At 36.0% G+C, this 14,941-nt stretch overlaps 1 protein-coding gene across 9 annotated transcripts in view; it reads right to left on the reverse strand.

Moving 5' to 3' along the window:
- Positions 1-335: 335 nt before the first annotated feature.
- The window catches only part of DYNC1I1 (dynein cytoplasmic 1 intermediate chain 1), a 295,576-nt gene continuing 280,970 nt past the window's right edge, over positions 336-14,941 (reverse strand). For 8 of the 9 annotated variants that reach the window (XM_033088736.1, XM_033088734.1, XM_033088729.1 and 5 more), the window contains one exon: positions 338-1,285. In XM_033088736.1, the coding sequence (XP_032944627.1) occupies positions 1,175-1,285 (111 nt within the window). In that variant the 3' untranslated portion in view covers positions 338-1,174. Of the gene's footprint in view, positions 1,286-14,941 lie in introns of all 9 variants that reach the window. The other variant, XM_033088732.1, reaches the window with a different exon arrangement.

Raw genomic sequence — 14,941 nt, forward strand, 5'->3', positions numbered from 1 at the left:
TTCTGGTCTAAATAAAAAAGAAAAAAAATAAAATGCGTAGAACATTTGGTATTTGTACATCTTAACCTGTTTTTCTTACTCCAAAATTTGAGATAGTTTTTGGGCACGAGTGGCTCTGGTCAAGGAGATAAAGGCAAGCTTTCCAAAAAACCACACACGTTCCCTCATAAAAATAAAAACAGAGCCTTGGGTTGAGTCCAGCCAGGTTGGCTGCCTGCAAATTCATTATCGATCTTTCACGTGGCCCTAACGTATCTCCCCCACTCACTCCCTTGTCACAACAGAATTCTAATCAGGCTTTCCCCAAGTAGAAGATTTATTCACGCTGATGCAGACCTGGTTTGGAACATTTTATTGGCAATACTGGTGTCATATTTAGGAACCACAGACTTTTGTCAGGCTCTGTTAGCTTGAATGACAAGTATCAATGGTCAACTATATTTGAAATATTGTTAAAGTACCTAGAAATAATAGGCATTAAAATTCATTCTGTTCACTGCAACACACTTCTAAAGATTTCTTGTCCTCAGTGGAACCGGCATACTGTAATTGTTATTTGGAACTTAATGTAACCTCAACAGCAGCAGAGACAATACAGTCCTCTCATTATGCACATGCTCTAGGATCATTTATTTTAATGCTTTCAAATAAATATGTTCCATGCAGCACACCACAATAAATAAGGAGCAGCAATGTTCTTCTAGTAAATCCATTCATAATGTGAGTCACCATGTAAAACACCACATCTCAAGTCTTTGGCCCTGCACCATATCATGAAGCACACCACATCTGCACCTAATCATATCTGGCTTCATATGGATTTAATAGGACTATGCCAGAAGTGCATGTAAGCACAAATTTAACCAGAGGTTTCCAGCTATTAAATACAGCTACTAAGTAGTTAAAAGGCAACAACTAAACCCGTAAAGGTCCCCCCGCCCCTTATTTTGAGACAGACATATAAAGATAGAAACGCTCTGGTGAATTTCAGGTTACTGGAGAGTAGGGTGGGATATATTTAGAATATTTGGAGCAAAGCTGGCACAATATGGGACCCAAAATGTCACGGCAATACTGATACTGAATGGACACTGAGTACGAGTGGAATTGATGACTGCAGACGCTGAGCTCAGAGGGCGAAGGCGGGGGTCGGGGAGGGGGCGGCTCACTTCCCCTAGGCAGACAGCTCCACGGTGCCCTCCTCCTCACTGTCAGCGCGGTTAGCACGGATCTCCACAAGTGTCCTCGCAAAGCGGGCCCACTCATCATTGTGGGGAACTGCAAGCTGCAAAGAAAATTAATGGAAAATGGTGAACAAGATATCTTTTATGTCTGAAAGCCTGGAAGCTAGCATGACTGTTTCTCCTGAAGCTGACATTTCCCTTGGAATGTAAAGGAAACCAGATATTCTTCTTCCTTGAATCAGTTAGATCCCTGAGTGGTGCTCTGAAACGGACAACTTAAAGGAATTCTGTTGCTCTCAGCAGCGAAATTACTCAAGGAATTTTTTGAAAAACTTTAAAAACGTATGTAAACTATACAATTATGCAAAGTAGCCACGTTAAAACACTTTCAGTAATGAAAATTCATCATCAGCAAACCAGACTTAGAGTAAACACAGCAAATACGAACTGCACCACTGACTGGGATTTTGAAATAACTGTGGCATCGTCTGAGTCATTGCCACTGATCCTTTTTTAAAAGTGCTGCGAATGAGCCCACGTACATACATGACAAAAGTCTAGCTTACAGATACAAAGAAATCTTACTACTGTGAAATAAGGTGTTGGCTTTTCTGGCAAGATCTTAGTTGATGACACCTATGAATAATAGTAACAGTAGCTAAAATTTACCAAGAATTCTGTTCTAAGAACTATACACGTATTAACTTATTCCTTACAACAATCCAATGTAGGGTAATATTAGTGTTTCATTTTACAGAAGAAGAAATCAAGAAACAGAAAGATGAAATTATCTTACCGAGGTTACATAGCCAGCACTGTTAGTGCCAGTGTCATCTGACTCCAGGATTTACATCCTTAGCCAGCATGCCATACCGATTCGCCAAAACAAAGGGGATTTATAAAACTTCCCAAATAATATCTTCTTCTGTGCAAAACTCAGTGAGGAGAAAATTAACCCCACCCACTACAAATTGTAGGGATGAATTTTTGCTGGCTGATTTAAAGGATCACAATTGCTCTTCATAGCATCCAAAAACGAATTGGTTAAAGAGACCATGCAAATATTTGAAATAGAACAGATCAGTACTTGAAGGTGAGAAGCAGGATCAAGTAGAAGCCAAAATGATTTTCAGAGCCATCTCCTTGGAGGATTACCTTATAAGACGGTGTGATGCATCCATATAGATACTAGTGTTACACATACTATCCTCATAGTCTATAAACATTAATAACACACATTTGTCTCAATCAACAGGCATTTTTAAAAATAAAAAGAGGAAGCATATAAATCTAAGCTTTGAGATCACTTCCACAGCTGACCAAGTACCCACTATAAATAGAGCCAAACGATTAGAACTTTACATTTTCATTACATGGATGACATTCTCAGATACTATCTGTCCAAGACAACTTACTGGAGAGTGATATCATCATTTACGAACTATGTTTTTCAATTAGTGTTCTAGCACTAACGTTAAATGTTTCAAGAATATAATTCTGGAAATTATGTACAGGTGGAGGAAGTAACTTCTACTTCGTTTGAGAAATGCAGTACTAATAATGCTCATTTAGTCATATGAATGAGTTTTTGAATGGTTAAATACTTTCCTACTTACTGAAATGAATCCAAATTTATTTTTAGGCAATGACATAAGTTCACAATAGTATTGAATAACACTGTTATCCCTTTGTTCAGTCCATTTTCTCTTCTTTGAGCTCTTTTCCTAGGTGCCATGATTCTTCATTTTTCTCTTTAATTTTAGAAAATACTGCACTGGGGAAATGAAGCCCTCAAAATAAATGATACAGGAGAGCTAACAGAAAACATAAGCAGCAAAGGGTTGGTATCATATTTATATGAAAGAATAGGTCCCCTATTTATTTTCTCTCCTCCAACTCCTGACCACGTCCTTCCATCAAGAACCACAAAACCAAAGCCCAAGAAGAGAGAAAAAGCTAATAATGATAACATATTTATAACTTTTTCTCATATAAGGTGAGAAACAAGCTAAAGCTAAAGCACCTCATAACTTCATATAACTTTAAATATTGGGAACAGGCAGATCTCGCTAATAACACATAGTACATTGTTCATAAAGATCAATATACTCTGGGAGCTTGGCTCTTAAACATAATACTATATAATTGGTTATAATGGTACAAATTTAAGTTAACATATGATGCCCTATGTAATGTTTTGCTGATAGCAATATCTAGAAACTATATACTAAAGAAAATAGGTAACTATGTTTATAGTTTCATATAGTAGCAATGGCAAGACTGTTAAGAAACAACACCAGTAAAGGTTATGAAACAAAGATTTGAATATGCACCCAGACACAGTTTGGGACACAACTGAGTATCATTTATACTCAGATTCTCAGTTGAAAAGTTGCACATCTAACTTTTCAAAAATGAATTTTATTAAATTTAAATGTTTGTGGTGAACAAAAAACCCTACAGTGGAACGACATTTGACCTTTTCTGTGGGGTGGGAAGGGTGGGAATAGTGGTACTATAATACCAAACATTCATCCTTAAAAATATAGATTATCCCTCACAAAAGGTTTTATACTATTCTAACATGTCCTCTTTTTGATGTGTGAAAGTTTTACTTAGTTTGGAAAAATATTACAAGTTTTTTTTGTTTTTGTTTTTAAACCCTGTTCTGTCAAGTATTTTCCTCTCTAGAATATCATAAATAACACAGAAATATTAGTTTGCTTTGATTCACACACACACACACACACACACACAATTCTAGAGTAGAACATGATAAAACCACAGATATTTCTAGAAACTTAAATTGACCTACCTCATCCTATTACATGTTGTCATCTAGTTGACTATAAAAATAACACAAGGTGATTATTGTGCCCTGAGGCTTCATTTCCCCAGCGCAGTAATGTTAGAGTTGGAGGGTGAATGGCTGACGGCCCCATATTTAGAATTAAGTATCATTGTCAGGGAGCGCTGTAAGCACAATCTTAGCATGAATGTGTGAATGTGTATTTGCACGCAGGCGGTTTCCACACGCAAAGTAATGCTTTTTGGCATTTGAATTATTTGTAGATAAGACCAAACAGGCATCCTAACAAACAAGACCACTTTTTCCCTTTGACATCTTTGGCTGTAAACAGCATCTTTTTGGACAGCACTGTCCTTCTTACCCTTGGCACTTCCTGAGTCTTCTCACCTGGTTCTCTCTGATTAGAAATTGCTAGAAAGGAGGCTCGGGAGCATAAATGCATCCGAGACTTTTCTCTCAGAGATTTTTAATCGAGTAATACCTCAATCATTAAGTAGGAAAAATCTTTGCTCATGTTTCTCAGTTAAAGAAAAAGACTGCTCTCATTTCCTTGGGAACTAGCATACCAATTTATTCCATCCGTATCGACTGACTACCAACCATTTGCCAGGCACTATGGTAGGGATTAAAGATGCAGTGGTGAATCATTTTGGCATAGGACTATGAAATACAGATGAAAATTCATTATCATATTTTCTTAGGTCAAAAAGTGTGAATGTTGGCATCGTTTTTGTTTTGTTTTGTTTTTTAACTACACTTACATTCAAAATATGAATAGTCTCAAATTTACCGTCTACAGTGACAACGGCAACGTTTTCCGGTATGTGTTGTGTTTCAAGCAAGTAGTGAGAGGCAAATGGCATGTTAATGACATGGCGTCAGCACACCTTCAAGTTTCTATCAAGGCATGAAAGGCTAAACCTAGGACATCACTATAGCTTTTTTTCCCCTCTGAAAATAATAATTTAAAATAATTTATAAGCAATTTACATCGTGATTGGAAAAAATATTCACAAGTTGCTAATGGTGATGATTGTTTTCAATCAATTAAAAAAAATCTATTAGAAGCACTATGAAGAAAATAGCCCATAGTTCCATCAAGGGAACACCATGAGGAAAGGCTCGAAAAAAGTGTCCAGTATTGTACTGAATCAAAGTGCATTTTTCTGCCTTCATATTCGTCAGCCAAAGTCTACATCCGAGGCCATGGATGACTCAGATTTCCCACTGCTTCATATACGAGGTTCACAGTAACCAGTACATCCCCTGCCCCCCCAATAGGTGTCTGTTTGCTTATTTTTTGCTAAATGTATAAAGCATTTTTAGGCCAAAAAACACACAGGGTTCTGATTCCTGAGATAACAAAATCTTAGAGATAACAAAATCTTAGATTTAAGAGTGACCACCTTTTAAAGATATGATATGACCCTATCATATCATTGTAAACAGCCAATGCCAAAAGTAGTTACTGAGGTACCAACTTGGCCATAAGGAGGCGGTAAAATGAACCTCAGATGTGGACAGGAGACTTACATCCTGCTCTCTTGGTTACAGGCAATGGCCTGGCACTTAATAAGAGCATTGCCTCAATGGTAAAGTGGGATGATGGTGTCCAACACATTTATCAGGAGAGATGTGGCGAGGATGAGAATGGTGATCTAAGTGAAGAAAAGAGTATGAGCTCATCACAGAATAGTTTTCCTTTTTTTTTCTTTAAACTGCCATTCAGATTGAACATGTTCTTAAAAATGATATGTTAAGTGGCACACAATTCTATAACATTTGTGTGGTTTGGTTTTTGTTTGCTTTAAGAATTAATTCTGATGTTTCCTATGTGAAGACATTAAGAAACAGGGTGCAGACCTCTCTTTAGCAGGCAGGAAACAGAGTACAGGGAGCTAAATGATTTGCCAACGACCACATAACTTTCACGCTTTGTTCTGTTCATGTGGGGCAATCGGGTGCCCCACCCCTCTAAAAAATGCCAGCATACCAGGGCAGAATGGCATGGAATGTGTTTTGAATCACCTGCTAAAAGATTCTAAAGATTGTTTTTAATGTTCTCAGATTCTTAGAAGGTGAAAGTTCATCTTAATAAAAAGCAAAAGTGCAGAACTTGTGGAAAAATTAATGAAAACTGATCATTTTAGTTCCCCCTCTCCACTACTTCTGAGGCCAGGTCATGGATCTGCCTCCTCTCCTCTGCCCCATCTCCTCCCCAAATAACTTACCAGTATAACCACTGGGTGTCTTGCCTGGGCTTCTGTGCTCTTAAAGGGGGGCACAGATTGCAGAATAACTAGATTTTGAGAATGGAGCCAGGGTTGACGTTTCCCACCTCAGATATCAGCCAGATCATGCTTGCTCCCCCAGCTCTGCCACTTATTTGCCGTGTGTCCTTAATGTTTTAACATCTCTGATCTTCACTTCCTCATTTGTGAGAAAGGAATTTTAAGGCCTGTCTCTTAGGACTGTTGTGAATATTAAATATGACAACAAAAACAAAAAAGAACTCAGTACAATGCTTGGCACATTATAAACCCTGAAGAAATGTTTTTCCTTCTTAATTCTTATCCTCCTCTTCTCCAATTTTTTTCTTTTTCTTTATTTTTGCTTCTTTCCCTCTTTTCTTCCTTCCATTTTCTTTACATTTAAAGAAGTATTCCTTATATTTTATCACATTTGATTTCCTAAAAACCACAAAAATGATTTCCTAAATAGTCATACTTTAAAGAATAGCTAAGTTTCATGAGCTGGGTGTGGGGAAAGGATTCTTTCAGATCACAAGAAAAATTCTGTCACAGTACTTCTCATTGTTCATGTAAAATATCAAATTTAAATATCCTTGTAAATATGCACATATAAATATGTACACATATAGATACATATTTTTATTTTTCAAATATGACTAATACAGCTTTATCTATTTCCTTTCTACAGAGGGGTTCTACATTTTTAACTCAAGTCGTAAGGCTTTGCAACCGCTGAACATGCTGTTATAAAAATCAAATGACTTTTTATAACCAGGGTTAAACACACAAATATCATTCATGTGTCCCTTTTTATAAGCACATGGGTAACCATTTTGAACAGTCTTCAGTCAAGCCTCCCTCATTTGTTAGTAATTTTAAAGGGTTTATAGTACCTCACAGCTGATTTTAATAGCTGCCTTATCTATAGTTAACTCCTACAAGCCCAATGGTGCATTTTTTTATGGTAAAAATACTTATCTCAAGGATTGTTTAGTATAAAAGTAGATTAATTAAAAAAAAATTTTTTTTGGGTAATTGACAGAAAAGTATTCGGTAATTCCAGTTTGGTTTCTCAGATACATTAGGCATGGCAAACAATTGAAATATGTAGGACTCTAGGCTTTAGGATAAATATTCCATGGATGTGTGGTTCATCAGCATCTTTATAATCTTTCAATTAAATGGAGTCATTTTTTAAAAGTCTGGGACGAATATGTTAACAATTGATTCCGAACAGATACACAATTCATCTCCTGTAGTATCCTAAAAATTAAAGTTTTCTATTAAAAAAGGTATCTTACAAATTACCTTTTCACTTGAATATGCATTGATTTTTTTTCATTAGTGCATTTACAGAAACCGTGGCAGAATGACTGCTAAACCCCTGCAAGCTCTAAAAGCTTTTTTAAAAGTACAATTATTAATGACACCCCAATTCAGGAGATTGTGGAGTTGCTGGTATACAAATACACGTTTGTGTTCAGAGGAAGCCTATATTTTTTAGGGCAATTCCCTTTGCCACACACACAGATGGAAGCAAAGTGGGAGGTAATAAGCAATGAAACAGCCGCTGGAACTCGCTTCATATAAATACAGCTCGACTGTATTTAACTCTTGGGAGAGTCTAAGCATCACTGGTAACAATGGATGAAACCACGGACCAAATTCCAAGCCAGAATGCAGTATACAGAGGGCTTAAGTATACTACAGTGTTCAACCACAAAAAGATATACTGTGTGGTAACTTAGTATTTACAGCAGTTAGTGTCCAGAAAGTATAAGTTACATTAGTCTCCATTCGGTAGCATCTGCTATTACCAGTCAGTGGCTAAAATTTCTGTGAAATTTAGCAGCATGCTAACTTATAGTAGTCTAATGATATCTATTTCTGGTTAAGAAAGAATTTCTTTTATCTGAATATCCCATCTAAGAGAACCGTCATCAACCCATGAAGCTTGAGATCTCTGCCAAAATCTCTTCCTTGTATCTTTAAATGAGTGGTTGACTTTTATGGCATGTTTGCTAGAACAACACTTTTAAAAAATCCATTACCACCCAATTAAGGAAAGACATAAAGGTAGGACATAAAAGTCAAAAGTAAATAGTAACAAATATAGATCTATATCAATTTCAATAAGCCAGCAACCATTGAAGTAAATTAATTTTAAACACTATTCTTAAAAAATGAACATTTAAAAATATTCTTCCTGTTAAAATTTAGCATAATAGGAAGCAGGACAAAATTCTGAAGTTTTTACCTATGGAGGGGAAAAGAAAATCACACAGCTAAAGAAGAAGGAGTTAATTAACTAAGGTTTTAAAGATGACCTTGTTCACATTTGTATGAAAATTTTGTCGCCCTCCTTTCTTCAGAAATCTCTTCAGCATTTTTTTTCTGTTATTTGGAACAATCTATTTCTCTGTCCAAAAGATGGAAAAAAATGCTAAAAACATTGGCTGATGGGCAATAATGGAAAATAAACTTTTAAAACTTCAATAACCACTTTTTTCCATCACACAAAAGATCAAGAAAATGACAGGGAAATGAAAAAGCATGTGCTACTCAACCTGACCTGTCATATTAGCTGACTAAACATATATCCCGTCTCTTCCTGATATTATTAACTATAGGTTTTCTAGTAAATTCCTAACAACCACTGCATCTAAGCAGTTTTGACAAAGAGAAAGGAAGCTTATTGCTAAACACCTTAAAAACGTTTACCAAGGTAATAAAAGAAATGTCATTCCCTCCTACTGAATGTTTGGGCATAAAAGAGGTATTTTTATAATGTAGTTCATGAGTTACCGTATCTACAGTGTCCAAAAAAAGCACAATGAAAAGGAAGCATTTTTTCCAGTGGTTTGATAACTATTTGAACCAACTGTTAGGCTTTCGTTACACTAGTGGCCAATTGCTCACTTTTAAAAGCACAGGAGGGGAGAGGGACTGGATAGAGACCGGAAGGAAGGACAAGAACTCTTTTCTAAATATATTTTCTATATGTCCTTTTTCATGCAAATATAGCTAAATGGATTATTTCTTCCTGTCCATGAATCTAGCCAATGTGGAGCTTGCACTCCGACTGCTTCACACAATTAAGCTTTCCCTTGACCTTCAGCTTTCACATGTAAAACATTCACTCACTCAAATATTTGAGTGCCTGTTATGTGCCAGGTACAGTGCTAGACCAGGTTGTCCTATTCAAAAAAACAATTTTAAGTATCGACTTTCGGTATGTTTCTAATCTCTAAAGATTAGAAGCTCTACTAAGGAATGTGATTAACCAAAAGAGGCCTGCCAAACTGATTTGTTTTCCTCCTAAGTCAAAAAGGTAGCTAGGTCTTAGGACACCAGAAGATGTTCACTTTTTGCTAAGGGTCTTTAATGCTAAGACAAACACACATAAAAGATTTCATCTAAACGTTGAGAAACTATTGGCTGGCCTTGAGGAGAAATATTTATCTGCCAGCCAAAAAAGTAAAAGTGCAATAGTTCTTCAGTAATGTTCAGCTTTTACATTCTCTAAACGGTAAATAAGGTATGTTTTAATGTAAAAGATGTTCTGATAATTGGCATTCTCAAAAATTCATGCTAAGTAAGCTTCCTTGAAAGTATAACATAATGATTCATTCACTCCCTCACTCTGCAAGTCCAACCTATATGGTATGTAAATGTTTACACATAAACGTGAACGAGCAGATATTGGATTTCCTATTATATTTTAGATATACCAATAGTAACACCCATACTCCTGGAAGAAACAAATAACTCCCCATTTCTACAAAGGCCAGTGTTAAGCTAGACTCAGATGATTGAAACAGCTTCATGCTCGGCTGGTCTAAGCTGTGATTTGAGGCCACTGTTCTAAGCAGTAATTTTTCAAGATAAAATTTAGCAGTTTTGAAATTCTAAAACTAAACACAATTTTGTCAGCCATAAAAAAAAATTAACACTATAATTAGCAACTGCTTCAAAATCTGAACCGCTATTGAAGATGACAGTTTGAAACCACAGAAGAATCATAAATATGATTAATTATACAAACTGGCACTTGTTTCAGAAGGTTTATATTCATAGGCCATTTATCACCAAAATGGGAATATATGAATTTCATTGAATATTGCAAATTACTACACACATATTAATTTGGTTTCTATAAAATTAGATATTAGGGTTTTCTTTTCATTTAATCAACTACTCCATAATATATAAAAGTCATAAGTATTTTCTTGTCAATTCAAAAAAAAAGTGGCTTGAAAAGATATTAATCCTTCAAATCTATTTTTAATAAACCAACGCTACCTGAATAAGTACATTATTTACATAATAATTAGTTTAATCATGGCCTTTTACATATATAATTATCAAAATGAAAGCCACTGCTACTACATTCACTATAAGATAAATAATTATAACATTAATTGGAATTAATAGCACTTTTTCTTTTCTTTTTTAAATTAAGCATTTTTCCTAGAAGAAATCAATACCAAAATTATAATCATACATTTTAATCAAATTACTTTATTTCAAATTGGCATACTTTATCATGACAAAGAAATTAATATATTATTGCAAAGTAGTTTATTTTATATAATTATATTTATTGGCACCCCAAATCTGCCCACACAAATATAGCTTTGTGGTTTTTTGACTTAACTAAATAGTGTTGTGCCTACAACAATAAAAATTTAGGTAAATAATGAAAAGTCCAGTTGAGAATTCCGATGTTTTGATTCTAGGTTATCAACTATCTAGGTGTTATCAGCAGAACTAAGTATTTGCATTTTCAGTTTTTATCGGGATGTTTGACATCATGGAGTAGTTTATGCCAAAGTCTTTCCTTTTCCATGAAGCGAAAACTAAAAGAAGTGTGTCTCATAAGGTTATATATATATATATATATGTGTATATATATACACATATATATATATATATATATATGTGTATATGTGAGAGAGAGACAGAGAGAGAGAGAGAGAGAGAGAGAGAGAGAGAGAGAGAGAGAGAGAGACACTCTCAATTGATGAATAAGCTGGTACTGGTACTTCAAGCATCTAACAACTTACGGCCACAATCACTTAATGAGGAACACTAGGGTTTGGGGTGATTATAACTGGACACAGGTAAGCGGAGCCCAGATCTGCTCCCTTCTTCTGGAGGCTGCCAGAGCTTAACCATACTACGTATCAGGTTTGTCATCAGCAGGGGATAATGGCCTTCATAAAACCCAATAATTACATTGACTGATTTCAAATGCAGTTCGTTTTCATTAAGGGACTCTTATTTGAATTAACCACAAAATCTCAGTTTAACTTTGTATTTTGTGTTCCGCACACCCCCTCCCTCACAGAGGGGGGTTATTTATATTCAGGGCATACACTGCTCGTGGAAAATTGATGAAGGCCCTGTCCTACTCGAAAACGGGAAGTAGTTTCATAAAGCAAACAATTATTGCTTAAGTGTAATCCACTTAAAAACCATAAATGTATTGTATTTATTTTGTGTCACTCAAATCCTTTTTAACTCCCAGCACTTCCAGTTTCTCAGAGGCTACTATAAATCTGCTATTTAAGGTACAAGTGAAATGGCTCATCCAATCTCTTTTATTCTTACTCTAGCTGGCTAGGAAAACTGTGTGAGGCACTTTTTCAAGTAGATCAAACCTTGACCATCATTCTAAACTACATGACATAGGTCATTTTTCCTGTTGGGATTCCAAATAAACTTTCCATTTAAATTTTTCGTTTCAGATTTAAAATCTATCCAAATGGACATTTAAATCCTGCTTTATGTTTTGAGTAGTTATATTTGATCTCTCCTATTCATCTGCATTTTTCCTATCCAATTTCTCAAGTCCCTTTTATATTTGGTTAAATATATTGTATTTACTGAAATTTGTAATAAAATGACCACTATTTTTTTGGTCCCCAAATAGTCATATCAACCAAGGTATCTGAGATGCTGTCAAAGTTCAGGGTTAAAAATCTAAAGATGCAGCCCATTTTCTTAGGTAATGAGTGAATGGGACATCAGACAAATAAAGCCAGGATGATGAGATTTATTCATCTCCCAAATTACAGTTTTTAAGTTGCCATTTTATTTTTTAAATTCTTCTTTAAGCTGAAAACGATTTCAGAATTTTATCATTTGACTACCGCAGAAATACAATCAGGCATTTGAAACTTCTGTGTATTTTTCACAACTGAAAACAAAATCTTCCTTGGAAGAGGTTAATGGAAAACGAAATAATAGGAGATGGAAGATAAACTGCTTCTTTCAAAACTGGAGCTGCAAACAGCATTCTAACTAATTCAGATAAGCAGCAAACATAGTGGTTAGGGGATATTTATGACAGCTGCGTCTGTGTGACAGCACTGAAGCATTAACAATGGCAACAGGCTTTCTATAAAACACATCTGCTTGGAAGACAGGTAGGTAGGTTGACTATCAATCATAAGGACACGTGAATAATTCTATACTCACTGCCCCATGTGCTATTAAAATCAGCACCGCATATATAGAAAAGCTTGCTATTCAATAAAGGAGCCACGGCAGTGAATAATTTTTGTTTTTAATTCTTTAGAATATGTGTATTCACATATCATTTAAACAATCCAACAATGATTAACAACTCTCTACAAGTATATTCTGAAGCAAAATACGCTCCACATTTTCAGGTTATATTTGTAGTTCATTTATGACTTGTTATCATACCTGCATTTCAGTTAATTGAATGGGATCATACAGCTCCAAAACAAACAGATTGCAATCCCATGGTTTGGAGGAAAAAAAAAAATCCTCAAAACTTATTCAAGAGCTAGAGCTAGGCTCATTTTTCATGTTAGATTGTAGAAAATTTAAATGGTGCGCACAACCACTCTCTATTTAAATAACTTTTAAGATGCACAAATAGAATAAAAATTATAGCCAAATAATAAAAGGGGTCTTCTCTGTCTTTCCGAATCCCCATAACCGAATCCACATAACTTCCATTTATGCTAATGGGAGTTAAGCACCTGCTCTGCAAAGAGAATAGACCTCTATCTGTGAAAATAAATGTGTACAATATATTTTCCAGATACAATGCTGAAACCAAACAACGAAAAATGTGTGCTATATAAACAAAGCATCATGTGGCCTACCTGAAAACATCGCTATTTTATATTTTACCTCCTTAGTCATAGGCCCAGAGATATTACTCATGCCTTTGCCATTTACATGTAACAAAAAGAAGGAAAAAGGGGGAGAGCGGGGAGTAGACAAAGTCAATCCAGTGATTTCAGTGAGCTCATACCCAATCCCCTGTTTACCCTTTAGAAGTTCATAATAAATTGTGTCAGTAAATCTGGATTGAAGCCACTGCTCTCTGCCTTCATCTTAAAAGTCATGGAGGATAACTGTACTTAATAGAGGAGGGCACGATCACGGGGACACTGCGCTGGGAATCCCTGCAGCAGCTGCAGCCTCAGCTGCAACTGGAGGTGAGTCAGATGATTGGTAACAATTGGTGACACCAGAGTCCCTTTCTGGCTGAGTGTCAAGTCTCACCAGAAGGCCCATCTACCTGGAATTGAATGGGGATGTGTCCCTTGGTGGTCACAGAAGTCTCTTCTCAGGGAGTTCTTGACAACGGGTTGGATAGAAAAAGCCTGGACCTCTTCACTCCAGTTGTCGTAGGCATCATAGAGATCTTTCCCCAAACTCCATTATACTTTCAGTTAAAGTTACGATGTGATCAAAACAGGGTTGTGGGGAGGAGAATTAGAATATCCAGTATGGTTTCAGCTCTATTTTTATGGGCCTCATGATATTAATAAGGTACAGTCATTACTATTTCCATTCAACATTTTAAAACAGTCTTAAGAAATAGGTAATAAGAAGAACATATGGCATGTACTACATTTAACCACATTTCTAAAAAAAATCTCCTTCTTCCTAATGTCTAGGTAAAGGCCAAAATTTTTCATTTCTGATATGCATCGTGAGTGGCATTAAAAGCAAAACTCTTGCGGACAGGAGTGGCTACATAATTTGCAGGGCCCAGTGCAAAATGGAAATGTGGGGTGTCTTGTTAAAAATTCTTGAACAATTACAAGACAATGACAGCAGGGCATTTAAACCAAGGTCAGGGCCGTATGAGATTGAACAGGCTGCACAACCATGAAGTCAGCCTCGCTCCTGGAATAGGACCTTGGCAAAAGATGGCACGCTGCCCACTCCTTTCTCCTCAGCCTAACAGATTTCTCAGTCAAATCAACCATGGGCGAATGAGTGTGAGATGTTTTCCTGCACACACCTATTCAATGTACTGAGGTCCCAAAGAAAATGTATCAAACAAAGTATACTTTGAAAACTATCATTTACTTTCTTATACAGATTGTATTATAAGGCTTATTAAAAAGTGTTTCATCCTCTTTCCTAGAAGATTCCACAAAGCAAGGTTTTCCATCCAAGGCCATCCTGACCTTAGTGAGGGTTCAGTTTTAAAGGGGACCAGAGAACCAGTTTTGAATGCAGATTGACAGACAGCACAATCTACTGGCAATTTGATCCTCAATACTGTATTTTTTTTCCTTTCTTTTATATCTTTTTTCCTTTTTAAATCACTTCCTGCTCAAATTCCTTCCCTCTCATCAGTCATGCACCAGCCTTAGGGTTGACCTCAAATTCTAAAGGGGCCAGCTTGCCATGAAGGC

This window comes from Rhinolophus ferrumequinum, chromosome 20 (genome assembly GCF_004115265.2).
Source record: "Rhinolophus ferrumequinum isolate MPI-CBG mRhiFer1 chromosome 20, mRhiFer1_v1.p, whole genome shotgun sequence".
Classification (NCBI taxonomy): Eukaryota; Metazoa; Chordata; class Mammalia; order Chiroptera; family Rhinolophidae; genus Rhinolophus; species Rhinolophus ferrumequinum.